The sequence below is a fragment of the Thrips palmi genome, unplaced genomic scaffold, assembly GCF_012932325.1.
Source record: "Thrips palmi isolate BJ-2018 unplaced genomic scaffold, TpBJ-2018v1 HiC_scaffold_15, whole genome shotgun sequence".
Classification (NCBI taxonomy): domain Eukaryota; kingdom Metazoa; phylum Arthropoda; class Insecta; order Thysanoptera; family Thripidae; genus Thrips; species Thrips palmi.
In genome coordinates, this window is record NW_023144624.1 from 10,709,739 (window position 1) to 10,723,242 (window position 13,504).

At 41.4% G+C, this 13,504-nt stretch overlaps 3 protein-coding genes across 5 annotated transcripts; 2 read left to right on the forward strand and 1 right to left on the reverse strand.

The window, feature by feature from the left end:
- The first annotated feature begins 344 nt into the window (after nucleotides 1-344).
- On the forward strand, nucleotides 345-2,312 carry LOC117640999. The gene is made up of 7 exons (XM_034378087.1): nucleotides 345-559; nucleotides 642-725; nucleotides 813-989; nucleotides 1,083-1,275; nucleotides 1,371-1,543; nucleotides 1,652-2,011; nucleotides 2,090-2,312. Exons 1-7 carry the CDS (start codon nucleotides 464-466, stop codon nucleotides 2,183-2,185), a joined length of 1,179 nt encoding a protein of 392 aa, XP_034233978.1. The 5' UTR covers nucleotides 345-463; the 3' UTR covers nucleotides 2,186-2,312.
- Nucleotides 2,313-2,405: 93 nt separating this feature from the next.
- LOC117640992 (exocyst complex component 6) lies at nucleotides 2,406-7,426 on the reverse strand. 2 transcript variants are annotated; one of them, XM_034378075.1, is made up of 16 exons: nucleotides 7,255-7,426; nucleotides 6,413-6,578; nucleotides 6,143-6,327; nucleotides 5,959-6,060; nucleotides 5,787-5,889; nucleotides 5,623-5,707; nucleotides 5,347-5,540; nucleotides 5,090-5,257; nucleotides 4,924-4,995; nucleotides 4,707-4,841; nucleotides 4,439-4,617; nucleotides 4,172-4,363; nucleotides 3,845-4,085; nucleotides 3,631-3,772; nucleotides 3,334-3,520; nucleotides 2,406-3,255 (listed from the first exon to the last, which is right to left on the reverse strand). In XM_034378075.1, exons 1-16 carry the CDS (start codon nucleotides 7,350-7,352, stop codon nucleotides 3,057-3,059), a joined length of 2,448 nt encoding a protein of 815 aa, XP_034233966.1. In that variant the 5' UTR covers nucleotides 7,353-7,426; the 3' UTR covers nucleotides 2,406-3,056. The 2 variants fall into 2 exon arrangements, with proteins under 2 accessions (XP_034233966.1, XP_034233965.1); XM_034378074.1 differs by lacking the exon at nucleotides 7,255-7,426 and adding an exon at nucleotides 6,716-6,831.
- A 539-nt stretch (nucleotides 7,427-7,965) lies between these two features.
- Nucleotides 7,966-13,204, forward strand: LOC117640994 (Hermansky-Pudlak syndrome 1 protein homolog). 2 transcript variants are annotated; one of them, XM_034378079.1, is made up of 10 exons: nucleotides 7,966-8,082; nucleotides 8,516-8,668; nucleotides 8,749-8,861; nucleotides 8,938-9,183; nucleotides 9,258-9,830; nucleotides 9,920-10,156; nucleotides 11,591-11,735; nucleotides 11,818-11,931; nucleotides 12,007-12,092; nucleotides 12,192-13,204. In XM_034378079.1, exons 1-10 carry the CDS (start codon nucleotides 7,966-7,968, stop codon nucleotides 12,367-12,369), a joined length of 1,962 nt encoding a protein of 653 aa, XP_034233970.1. In that variant the 3' UTR covers nucleotides 12,370-13,204. The 2 variants fall into 2 exon arrangements, with proteins under 2 accessions (XP_034233970.1, XP_034233971.1); XM_034378080.1 differs by having other exon boundaries at nucleotides 11,615-11,735.
- Nucleotides 13,205-13,504: the final 300 nt, after the last annotated feature.

The window sequence follows — 13,504 nt, forward strand, 5'->3', positions numbered from 1 at the left end:
GGGGAAGTCCCACGCAGTGACGCGCGTGCTGCGCTGCCGTGCGCTGCCGTGCGGGTCTGCCTATCTCAACTCCCACTGGCGCTTCCGCCCTCACTTACCTTGCTTAGCTTGCGGTACTTACGGCAGCTTGCGGACGGAAGCAGCAGGGGTTCCACTCGACCGATTTGGGTTTCCCTCCGTTAGAGATGCAGTCTGAAGAGTTTACACGCGGCCTTTTTCAAGCCAAGGCGCGAATGGGCTGTCCCAGAGTCCCAGCCAGATAGCCAGCCACAGCCCTCGCGCAAGGTGCGGTTGGGGTCGTACTGCTGATTGTTGCCTCCCCACCGTAATTGTTAGACCTTGTTTTGGTCAGCCCCACGGCGCCCTCGACGCTGTGGTGCCCTGTGGTGTGCCGCCATCGTCAGGATGTGGCATCAGTGACGCGCAACCTGTGGTCACCCCGAACTGCCCCCTGCACCAGACGATGGATGCCGTCATCGAGGCCGGCGTGGAGGACACCGGGACCGAGGTAGAGCAGATTTCCAGCGATGCTGGTCCGCCGTGCGGAGCGATCTACGCTGTAAGTCCCATCGGCGAGCCGAGAGGGCTCACCATAGACAGAAAGGAGCTATTTCCAACCCAAATTTTGCCCTCGTGCATAGGATCAGCAATGCGAACTGAAAGAGGGGCAAGTACTGCATGACGACGGGGAAATTCTTCTCGTACAGGGACTGCAAGACTTCCAGGTGATGGCCCATAACAGGAACTTAGTTTCGGAATTTGGGACATAGTTGACCCGGGCATCGGCAATGTAAACACCGCTGCGTTTACAGGGCGTGATATCTGAGACGGTGGTGGTGGATGAGGGCCACCAAGAGGGCCACCAGCAGCAGAGTGCCTCCATGCCGGGGCTGCCCCGTGCAAACTTCGGTGGCTCCAGCTCATACCAGCAGTACCAGCCTCTCGTCGTGCAAGGATTCGTCACCAGCTCGGGCGAAGTTGTCCACGTCGTAAGTTTGACTCTTTTTCCGACATCGTCAGCGTCGCCAGTTCCGATACCGGTGCCACTCACTCACGTGTTTCCATTACCGCCGTTGCCTCAGGTCCAAGACACACCGCCCAGTGGCGGGCACAGGACGCTGAACCCGTCCGCGAACCTGCCCGGCCAGACCTACCAGCACCCCTACCAGCACCAGGCGCAGCATCAGGCGCAGCCCCAAATGATGCACCCTGATCTGTACCGGCTCATTAAGATGTTCCCCGACTTCAGCACCAAGACACTCCATCGGATCTTTGGTATTACTCTGTCAGCCAGCCACTGTCTGGGCATTTCCTCCGCCTCCGTCTAAAGCGGCGCCTCGTTGCCACATGGTCATGACATGGTGCCACAGTGATGTGCCGCTGCGACCTGAAGCGCTCGTTGGACCAGGCTCTGTTCGCGCGGCAATTCCGGCAGCTGGACTCGCAGTCCTACAGCCCCATCGCGCCGACCTCCGCGGCCATGGCCCCGCCGCACTTCCCGGCCGCGCCCTACCGCACCCCCGTCAGGGCGCCTTACATGCAAGTAGGTGGGGCAAGGCCTTGGGGCCTGCCGGCACTGGGCAGCGCACGCCAATCCGATTTGCATTCGTCTTGACTCACCATGTACTTGCGGTGTGCCGTGCCACAACAGATGGGAGTGGACCTGGGCGACGTGTACCCGCCTCGAGGGAGAGCCAGCCACGGGGCCACGGCTGCCCCGGCTCCCCCACCGCTTTCGTCCCAGTCGTCGGCGCCTATCCTGCTGTACCAGCAAGCCTCGGGCATGCAGCCTCTCGGACTCGGCCAGCAGCTCCCCGACGTGGACGACGCCGAGGTGGTTGAGATCAAGTTGTCGGACCTGTCGTCCGACGTCCAAATCGGCACGTGCCAGAGTCTGGGCGACAGCGACAGCCTGGGGCAAAGTCTGGGGCTGGGGCTGCTGTCGACCGCGGACGGGGACAACGGCGCCAGTCTGGGTCCTGGAGGTGACAGCGCGGAACGGGGCGACAAGGTTTGCTATACAACTACACATTTTACACGACATTCGCCATGGCCGCAACCTTCTATCTTCGTGTCCTTGTCGATGCAGGATGCAGATTCGAAAGACGTGCTGCCTGACTTGGCCGAGGTAACTGTCGAAGACTCGTCTCATGTCACCAAAACAGAACCGACTGTAGTGTGCTAGCTGGACCAACCTCGTGAGAGGGAAGTACCTTTTACAGTAGCCAGTAAGAGGACTTCACTTGAAGGAGTGTCATGTACATAACTTATGTGTAGCATAAAAGTGTATCTTAAGAAATACTTATAGTATGAACATTCTCAAATATTCTTTGGGCAGTATGATTTTTCTTTCTTAAGACTTTGTTAACACCAGTATTATAATTCAAGACATTTTTACTTTGGAAGACATTTGAAAGATGTTTAATGTCAGAAAATAGACTATACAAAAATCAACAATATTGTTTGATTATGGGATAATAATAAATATGAAAACTATTTTAAAATTAATATGAAGCACTTAAAACTCAATTGTAAGGCACTAATGTAAAAGTAGTCTTACATAAATTTCCAAAAAGAGAGAACTTCATTACCCATCAAGACATCTTTAAAGGACTGGAAATAGTTCAGATATGTGAACTATGCTAAATAACTCATGCTTTTCATCAATGATTACCCTGCTATTAGGAAATATCCAAGAGAGATAAAAAATATCACACTTGACACATTTAAAATTTCACGAAAGGCAACTAATATCTAAGTCTACCAGGAATGGTCACTCAGGGGGTTCACACATTATTCAACAAAATGCCAAATTGACACACAAGTGGATATGGCTACTTGGAGGAAAACATACTTTTTGCTGACAAGATAAAAATGTTTTTTGTATGAAGGCAGTATGAGCCTTGTACACAAATCATCCAAGATAGGGACAGCAGACCCCTCGATTTCTTATTCTTTTTAATTATAATCATCTAATATTTACTGGGTTCACTCTGGCTGAGGCAGCTTGATTTATAGCACTGGGCAGGCAATGTCTACACAGCGCTAAGCCGCCGTCACTGAACTGGAGCTTGAAGTTGTTGCTGCTGTTGAGGTAGCTGTGTAGATGGGGCTAGTTGTGGCTGAGATTGCTGCTGCTGTTGTGTTTGTGCCAGCTGACGAAGTTGCTTTAAAACTGTTTCTAAGAGCTTCTTCTTATCCCTTTCACTTTTCTTTAAAACAGAGAACATAGTGCGCTTGTCTGCTTCGCGTAACCTAAAATGGAGAAAACCGCATAAATACAAAACAGCCCTCAGTAAAACAATCAATGTTTGAGGTAATTAGTGAACATACTTTTCAAGTAAATTAATAGCAGTGGTTGGATTTACTAGTTGGTATTTGCTGTTTTCTTGACCATAATCATGGAAGTATGTAGGCCAATCCCAAGTCATAAACAAGTCCAACAGCTGCCTAAGATCCGCAAAATAGCGGAGAAGTACACCCTCCTCTGAACCAGGAACAGGCTCAGAAGCAGCAAATTCTGAAAAAAAAAAATGATTCACTTATTTCTTTAATAAAAAAGTGATAAATGCTCACTGGGATAAAGAATGTCTCTTTGTGGCCCTCTCAATGTAGCATGAAAAAACTTACGTTCACATTGAATTGTGTCCAAATTAATTTGCTGAAGAGCACCCATAGATATTTGTTTCACATCATCGCTAAGCATCAGGCCCATGATTGAATTTGCTATATGTTCACAAGCTGCACAACATGCCTGTTGCGCAACTTCATCCTGACAGTAAAGGGTTCAAGTAAAAAATTATGACATTAAAAGATAAGCTAAATTGATTTTGAGAGCACTTACAGGTAAATTAGTAAATGACAGGAAGGTGCTTTGAAGAAATGCGATGAGATCAGTTACAAATGATGAAGCATGACCTTTGGGCTCAACCAAGAGCCAATCATAATTCTCAAGCTCCAGGAATTCACTGACTTTTCCTCTGAGTTTGTCACATATTTGATGTTCAGCATCATCTCGGGCAACTCTGAACATAGCTGATTGACCTTGGGATCGTAAAGTCAAATGGCCATCTGATCTATTTGACCTAAGAAAAAGATAACACCATTAGCTAATCCCTCAACAAATGCTCTAAATCACCTATCACCTCCTATCACCAAACAAGTTTCTTACCCAGTCATATTAGAGACGAATTCTTCAAGGAAAACAGTGGCATTCTCAAGATATCCAGTATCAATGATTATTTGAACAACTTGCAAAAGAGCAAGACTTGGCTTCCGGAAAATAGATGTTAGACACCCCGAGAAAGTTCTAGTGAGGAGCAAATTGGTAGACTTCCTAATCATATCATCAACTTCCCCTTGACTGTAAAATAAGTGGTTTAATTACAAAAAAGTTACACTTCTCTATGGGAAAATTTAAATTATGGTGGGTTTGTACCTGAGATGAAGATCCTCAGAAAACTTCAGACAAGCATATATAAATTCTTTTACTTGCTGATAAACTTTTGGGACCATGGAAGAAAATGGAAGTACTTTTGGGAAGGGGGCAACTTCCAGTGCTTCATCATGAAAGGGAAATGAACTTAAAACACTATCATACTCTTCTTGGGTTTCCACCTGAAAGAATGCAATTCAAAACTTAATTTTAGAGGACCAAAGTTCATCTATTTTGGTGCTGAAATAGTATACACTTATCAGATACATGCCTCTAGGGGAAGGAAGCACTCTTCATCCAACATTTCTCGGAAAACTTGAACCCATCTTTGCATCAGTACCTCATTGTAATGATCACGAATTTCTGTCAACAGTTCTAAAAGCTGGTTGACAGGGTAGCCATAGTTCTGAAATAAAGAAATAAATTACAAGAAGAAGAAATAACAAGAATATTAATAACAATAATAAAGACAAACTTAAGATATTCACCTGTAATGTGGTGAGGAACAACATTATCAGGTTTTTGATTTTCAACATTAGAGTGGCATCAGTACAGTAGGCCTGGAGCATGTAAAATAACAGAAGGCATAAAATATTTTTACTCCGGAAACAGTTTTTTGTTTTATGAACACAAAAATTAAAAAAAAGGACTTACAGAATGAGTTCGAAGAGCATTCACAATTTTGCTCAAGGCCATGCCCCACAGCTCATCAAGGTAAGAGCGGCTCACAAGGCCATTTCCAGTATTCAGAAGATGGTCCTCTGTTACCAAGAAGCCCACAATGCCATGGATGTAAGTACGGTAACCCTCAAGTGACTCATGCTGTCAAAAGACCAATGAAAGATACATTAATATGTTTTCAATTACCATTGTTATTTGCAATTTAGACTTGTATACTTTTATATATATACCATATTAGTAGGAGGTTGCAGGACCAATCGAGCTTGCTGTTTCCTCTGCTGTCGGTAATATGTTTCAAAAGTGTCCCTGGACCCCAGAACAGAAAATATATGCAAGCATCTGTATACTGGTGAGAAGTCAATGAGATCCTGTGCACAAAGGTCTTCCTCCTCATCATCATCCTCTTCATCAATTTCAACTTTGCCTAAAAGTAACAAATTACCAGGTAAATCATCCATCATGTTGGCTAAAGAAGTTTAATATACAGTTGAAGATAAGAAACAAACCTGTGAAGGGATTTGGTGGTGGTGGAGCACTTCGTTTCTTTTTACCACCAATAATACCTGGATCCCCTCCCATTTGTTCTGCCGTCTAAAAATGAAGAAAGGGTGTATTAGGAAACCAACCATGAATTTATGCTAAAGCAGGAAATGGCATGAGGTCCCCTTACATGTCTCATGGCTACCTCTCCTATTTTAGGAGAAAATTTCCTGATGTTTTCCAAAAAGTCTTTCAGATCTGACATTGATGCATCTTTAATGTTTTCTCGCAACCTAAAACATACAAAATTTATGTTCAATTGACAGAAATCAACATTGTTATCAAGACGAATTTGAACTTACTTAGGAATGCTGTCCCTCATTTGCTGTGCAAATTGATAATTTGCAACTCTTGGCAGATACAAATGTTCTAGTTGCTCCAGGGTCTTAAGTGCTGGGTAGTACCTAGAATTGAGGCGATACTTGATACAGATTAAACATTACACAATTCTGAAATTCTGTCTCATCACACATCGCTCGAGCTTACCTCTTATCAACCATCTGCCGCTGAAGTTTAGCATAGGTAGAGAGCACTGGAAGGCAAATGGTTAAACTATCAATTGCAGAAGCAATATTGCTCTCAACACGTCTCGCTTGAACTAACTCTTCCCCTTTTGATATAACCCGGGTCGCCGACTTCTGCAGCTCCTCATCCAGGTGAACAACCTCACCCTGGAAAGATAACAGAAAGATTAAAAATTGAAGTGGAAGAGTTCAAAATGGTGACAGAAATTAGAAATGATGAAATAATACATACGTTCAACTTTTGGGCTTGTGTTCGTACTTGGAGCAACTCTCTAATTGAATCGATGAAACCTTGATAGTGAAAATTGCACATACGTTCAATATCTTTGTCATGGCTTTTGATGCGAGCGTTAAGACATTCCATGAACTTCTGATGCTCATCTCCATCATATATTGCCCTGAAAATGAACGGCAGATATAAAATTCAGTTCAGTTCAGTCGAGTTGCTTGCATTGGTGGGGCTTACACATTCTCAACGCATTACATTTTCGTAGCTTTCGGAAAAGAATAGTGGCCCCTAACCACGCAATCTCACCTTATTACAACAGAAACACCACTAACTTCATTGGTTTCTAACTCTGACAACAAATGTTCAAACTGAGGCTGCAAGCTAAGATTGAAAATTGTTGGTCTCCTTCCAGATCGAGCCATGTTTGAACGTTTGAACGTGTCCCACTATTTCGTTTATTTTTATTATTGAGAGAACCAAAGTAATGTCACTCTCACGAATAGCAAGGATCGAAAAAGGGTCAAATTATCTATCAAACTGTATTGAAGAGGCTCCTCAAGACTAGACTGACACCTAGGTGTTAAAGTGTCAGGTACAGGTGCAAAGTGCAGGTTGGTTTCACAGCAGACGAACCAGGCAGGTCGCCTCTCAGAAACAGGGGAGCTCCGCGAGACGTAGGGACAGTGGGTGGCAGATTTTGGGGGTGGGTGGAAGAGGAAGATGTGGGGTTGTAAGTTGTAAAGGGGTGAGGTGCGGGGGGTGAACCATAGTATTGATTTTAGCCCATCTTGGACGGCGCGAAAGGGGGTGGTGGCTGAGGAGGCATTTCATCCACAGGTTCTCACCTGAAAGTGGGCCCCCAATATTCGTCTATGCCCTCAATTTCTTGTAACAGCAGCTCATGCCGCTGAGATTTCGAATCTTGAGACGCACTTTCGACCATTTCGGCTGTTTTAGGGTAATCTTTCTCGGTCGATATGTCAAAAGTCACCTCTGAGAGGCACCATATTTGTTGTGGTTGTGGTTTAATTTTCATTGGGAATTTTCAAGCCAACAAAGAAAAAAAAACGAGAATCTAAGCGCACACATTTTAACATAACTGTCAATGCAGAAAATTTATTTTTAAAGATTTTTTATTTTTAAGTATTAAGGTCATGTAATCTGTCAGTACTTTTGCTGAGCATGAACTGCTAGTGAAATGAACAACATCTCTTACGTTGGCAGCAGATGCGGCGAACGTCTACTTTGCCGCCTCTCTTTGAACCAATGTCAGAAAATTTTGTGCATATTTTCTTTTAGTTTGGCCACGGAGAAAAGTCCACCTTTAACGTAAATATTTTTTTAAAAACAAAAGTTCTCATTTGTTTCATACAACGGCTTTTTGAAAATTAAATGATCCAGAACAATAGCAAAACGAGTAACATTGTTGAAAGAGGGAAGGGAAGAAGGAATGCACGAGGAATGCACGGACACACCTTGCTCGTCTCGTCGTCGGCTGTCTGTTATGAAAGAGGGGAGCTCATTCCTTGGGTGTTGACGTTATAAACAAAACAAACATGCGATGCATACTCATCTTCGACCATTTAAACGACATCTTATTTACGAAATGCGACTCAAAATTTATTCAACATGTCCGGAAACTGGCAACGAATCAAGGTCTGCTACCGCAAACGGTAAGTTAGTTGCCCCAAGAGGTTAAGTCATATTTTGATTTTGTAGTTTACCTACTGTTATTTATGCAAGCGCAATTGATATCTTCTTGCCATACTGCTGTACTTAAAAAAATAAGTTGTTTCTCAAGAGTGTGAATTCGTATGGTGTCGGTTATATTTTAAGAGTACATTGTCTGTATTGCGTTCTTTCTGAACTAATTTGCTGTTAAAGGTTTAAGATATGCAGGGAAATTGTTTTATAAGCCCCGTCTAATGCATTCCCCTTCAATTGTCCTCATTTGGTTACTCTAATGGTGACTGTGACCATGTGCATCTGTCATACCTATTTTGATTACATAATCTGGCGATGCATTTTTCTCCATGCAACCCAATATCACACAATTGTCTTAAACTAAAAGAATAACCATTTCACAATTGTATCTTCATTTGGCAGGAATCTGGAGGAGATGATTGCACATTAAGTCCAAATGTCATAATTCAATTATTTTCTCCAATGGTTACATCCCAACGGGTGATGAGCTGTCAATTTGGTAATTCGTATACGTTCATTCAATGCCAAGATGGAACCAACATGGTTTTTGATGAGGTTTGTATTCATCTATCATGCAGCATTATTATCTTGGCTATAAAGAAATAAACATTCACTTACTCCTCTTTGTCTCTCAGTACATGGGCTATCTGTTTATTCACATTGGACTTGAGGAGGTGAATTGGCTGAAGCGAACCTTGGGTGTCTGTATATCCTTTGTTAAACATCTCTGTGGACCTGATGTTTCATTGTATGTATCTTTCTTTGATGTCATGGACTTAGTTTTCAACTTTGGTGCAGTTGCTTCAATACTGGTCAATTTACAGGTTGAAGATAAGTCAGAGCCGTTCGGATCTTCTGACCCAGCTGCTAGACTCATGGGTTTTCCTTCAGGATTCAGAACAATGGCTCCTTGTTGAAGCAGTTGAACAATTGACAGTGAATGCTGAACTAAGTGGAGCAACCCTCAAAACTCTGCAATCAGCTGTTGACAAGATGCGCAGTGTTGATGAATTGCAGCGAGTGCATGCAATGATATTAGTTCGTAATAAATTTTTGTCACTCTACTCAAGGTACAATCATAAGTTGACTGTAACTACCTGTGTTTAATGAATCAGCTTTCAACACCTGTGCTCTTTGATTTCAGCAAAAATACTCAAGACCTGTCTGCTGCAGACCTATTATTTCTAAATATCCTCACAGAATGTGTCCAAGAAAAGGAATCTCAACCTAAAACAACTAGTGATAGTGGACTAAGTGGTGAGAGCAGTGATGAGTTTTACAGTCCCTCTGGAAGTCTTGCCAGTACTCCCAATGCAAGTCCACACATAAACAGGCGATCTCCATCCTCTGCTTTGAATGAATCAGTCTCACCAGTCACAGTGACAGTCAGCCATGACCTAATCAGCCATTTGGTTTTGCTCAGTGGCGTTCCCTATGCAGTGCACATGGCTACTATGGCCCCTGGTGTCACACTTTTACTCATGGTGCAGACACAGATGGGACCTCTGTGCAATGGACTGTCAGATGCTCTGCAAGCACTTAATGTACTGCAAACATTGCAAGTCCAGAAGGACTCAGACGGTGTCAAACTTGCATTTGAAGCTCTTGATGGTGCCATGAAACGTACTTTTGATGGTCTGAAAAAAGTGAAAATGACTGCACCTTCCATAGAGTCATGCAGTTCTAAATTACAAGGACTTTGGGATTTTATGCGAAGGTACGTTTATGATCTTCTTTTGAAGTAATGTTTGGTTTTCCCATGCATTGGACTAAATTATCAGTTCAAACCCTTGTTTTGTATTTCAGGAAGTACATTGAATACATAAAAGCACCACTTCCAGACTGTCTGCTTAGAATTGAGTCTAGCTCTGCTGGATTTCAATCATTGTTGTGTGAGCTGCTATGGAGAACATGTCTTGATTCCATAGCATTGCACGCTGCTGTTTCTGGAGTAGAGTCTGGTGCAGAACATGTGCGGAAAGGTCTGCATGATTTTAGTAGCTTTCTTGAAGTGAAAGCTCTCTGCAATTTCACTTTAGGATCATATCCTTTATTGCAATTTTATTCCATTTTTCATTTCATTTTTTATTGGCAAAACAATGCCCAAGAGCGCAAGCTCCATAAGGGCGCGATACAATTGACATAGTCATGGCGGTCAAAAGCATAACAGAATTTAAACTTTGTACAACAATAGAATTTATAACAAATATAGCAAATATAGTACAAAATTTGACAACAGCAGTGGTTTTTTTTTTTTTTTTTTTAGCATGATAGGATGAGATGCAGAAATAGTACAGGAGAGTTTGACTAGAGAATTGGGTCTTTACATAGGTATGTAGTTCTTTAGCTTGAGCTTGAATTTTTTCGTATCATCTTCCTCACGGATGATATCGGGTAGTCCATTATAAACATGTATGCAATAATTATTCAGGGAAAGCAGTCCATAACGGGTTGAGTTGGAGGGCGTCGGTCGCAGCTTGTTTTGATTCCGGGTATTATGATTATGGATCTGGTAGCTCAGTTGGAAGGATGATTGACTGTTCCTTTTCCTGTTTGTTACAAGATAGGCAAAGGTAGCTGCTGACTGTTGGGTAAGGCTTCTGATAGGCATTAACTGAAGATCAATGTAGAGGCTTCTGGACGGATATCTATAGTTGAGGCCAAATATTTGTTTTATGATTCTGTTTTGAAGTCGTTGGAGAGGATTCAGCCGGCTATTTGTGGCAGTGCCCCAGATCAGACTCATGTACGCTAGGTTGCTTTGGACTAGACCAAAATATATTGTTTTCAGGTTTTCTTTTGTGAGTATATTTCTGAGCCTGTACAGAACTCCACTCATTGATCCAATTTTTCTTGCTACAGTGGATATATGGTGGGTGATCCCAGCATAAAGTCTCATCAATTACGAGTCCCAGAAATCTGACACTATCTACTCGGTTGATTGTTTCATTACCGATTTTAATGTTCAAATTTATACCACTTCTCTGACTGGGTTTAGAGAAGATCATATATGTAGTCTTCTTGAGATTAATAAACAGTTGGCTATTTCTCAACCAGTTAGTGAGAGTGGTAAGGTCTTCTTCCATTTGAATTTTAAGTAACTGCAGATTATGGCCAAGGTAAAACAGGCTTGTATCGTCAGCAAATAGGGTGATTCTGCCATGGAGTTTAAGGTCCTGTATGTCATTAATGAATATAATGAAGAGCAGAGGGCCCAGGATGCTACCTTGGGGAACTCCATATTTTATAAGCGTTAATTCACTATCCAGTCCATTTACTTGGGTGTATTGGTATCTGTCTTCAAGATAGTTCCGTATCCACTGGATGATACCATCAGGTAGTCCAGGTATTCCTTATCACTAGTAACCAGCTAGCTAAAATTGGTCTTGAGGAAGCATTTATTTCAATGTTTGCGTATTTTAGTTATAGTGCAATGTCTTTTTTGTGTGTGTTGGTAATGTCCTTAATAAGCTACACGCGAGCTTCCCTAACCATCAACAAGTATTTGGAAGAATTTCCTGGTCTGGTCCATTTCATATATGTTGACCGCTCAAATCACCGAGTAACTGCACCGTCCTTGGATTTTTCTGCTCAAGAGACAGTAACTCTCACCAAAAAGAAGGTTTGTAACTGACTGTGATCATGAAGTACAGTACAATATTCATGAGTGAATTTTTATAAAATTAACATTATGATCATGCTAGATCTGGTGGATGGTGGAATTGAGTCGAGCACATCTGCAAGATGGTCATTTTGCTTTGATGTGGAAGGACACCACTTTCAACTATGCTTACTTTTTATGGTTTGAAGATGCCTCTGTAAGTATCAGTATTAAAAAAAAAAAATTTTTTCAATTTCTTCAAACAAGTCTCTAATACCAAATTACTTTGCAGGGTTCTCCACTGAAACCTAAAGTTCTTCCCACATCTGCACTTAAAAACTTTCCTATGCCTGGTGTCATGTGTGGGGATTTCTATCAGTGAGTATTGTAGTATCCCTATTTTATTTTTGAAGAAAGTAGGTAATTTAATAAAAATTACAATATAAGTTTATCATCTTTCCAAATTTTATTTTTCAGGAAGTTGATTGAATGCTGTTTTCCCAAAACATCCCCGAGCAAAATTCGGTGTTTTGAGCTGATGTGCATTCATTTAGGCTTGGCAACATCATCTTGTGTTTTGGAACACTCGAGAAGATTGGCTGCTACTATTTGGGAAGTGACAGGGATGCCAGGAAGCCCATTAGATCTTTTGTAACAATAATTTTGGTGTCCCTGAAATCGTAAAATGAGAGCAGTATAAGTTTTTTTTTATTACAATTTGACTTGGTTCTCACCAATAGATTACAGTACAGTCAATGTTCTCTCTCAATAATTTTTATTTGATATTCAGCCGTGTTCTAATTTTAATCTGTCCTTTTGTTATCGAAATCTCATTTTTTTATCATATTTATTTATGATTATTACATATTGTTTATATTTAAAGTTACCTTTTATTGTTGAATTTTATCTCTATGTTCTCAATTGCCTCAAGTACGTTCGTCAGAGCAGTAAAAAAAAAAAGAAAAAAAAATACTCTGAGAAAAAGTTGATTAGAAATGCTTACTGGTGCCATACATTAGTTTCTTGTTTCTCTCTCAGGAAACTTGATGTTATTTTAAGTTATGCCACCTTGATGTGCCAACAAATTTTAAGCTGTAAGTGAACATGCAAACATGTTAAGTGGAGTGTATCCAAAAGTTTTGTTCTATAACCAGTGACGATACCTGTAATTAATTTATGCATTCAGTTGAGCAGATGATTTGTATTATTTCTTGCTTTTGGTATCGAGTCAGATTAGAAAGTAAGTTATTTTAATGACCCAAAGTACAAAGTATGATGTCAGTATTTGATAATTGGATGACTGAGTTGTCATTCTTGCATTTATAATTTGGACTGATGTATACTGATGACTAGAAATTCAGCTTGCTGACTGGTACATGTATTTTACTTCAGCTCATTATCAAATTAATTTTTTACTTTAATAACTATGTGATTGCACTAAGTCGCTTATTTGAGGATATGACAGGATAAAATGAGCCTAGTTATACAGACATCTAGTGTATAAGGCATCTCTACATTAGTTTCTAATCTTTAATCAACATTCTTGCTACATACTCAAATTAGTCTTTCATATCATTACTAGGCATTGTGGATGGAATGTTCTAAATATTGATAGACATGGAGTGATCCACATTGGCATTTCTGAATGGGTTTTGGGGGATTTAAGTTTTGATTTTTAGCTTTGTTTATGTATTTTAATGTACAGTATTGTCTTCTTTTTTTTTTTTACACAATTAGGAAATAAAAGTTGTGCTTGACATTGTTAGGAAAGCTGAGATTAACTGACACCC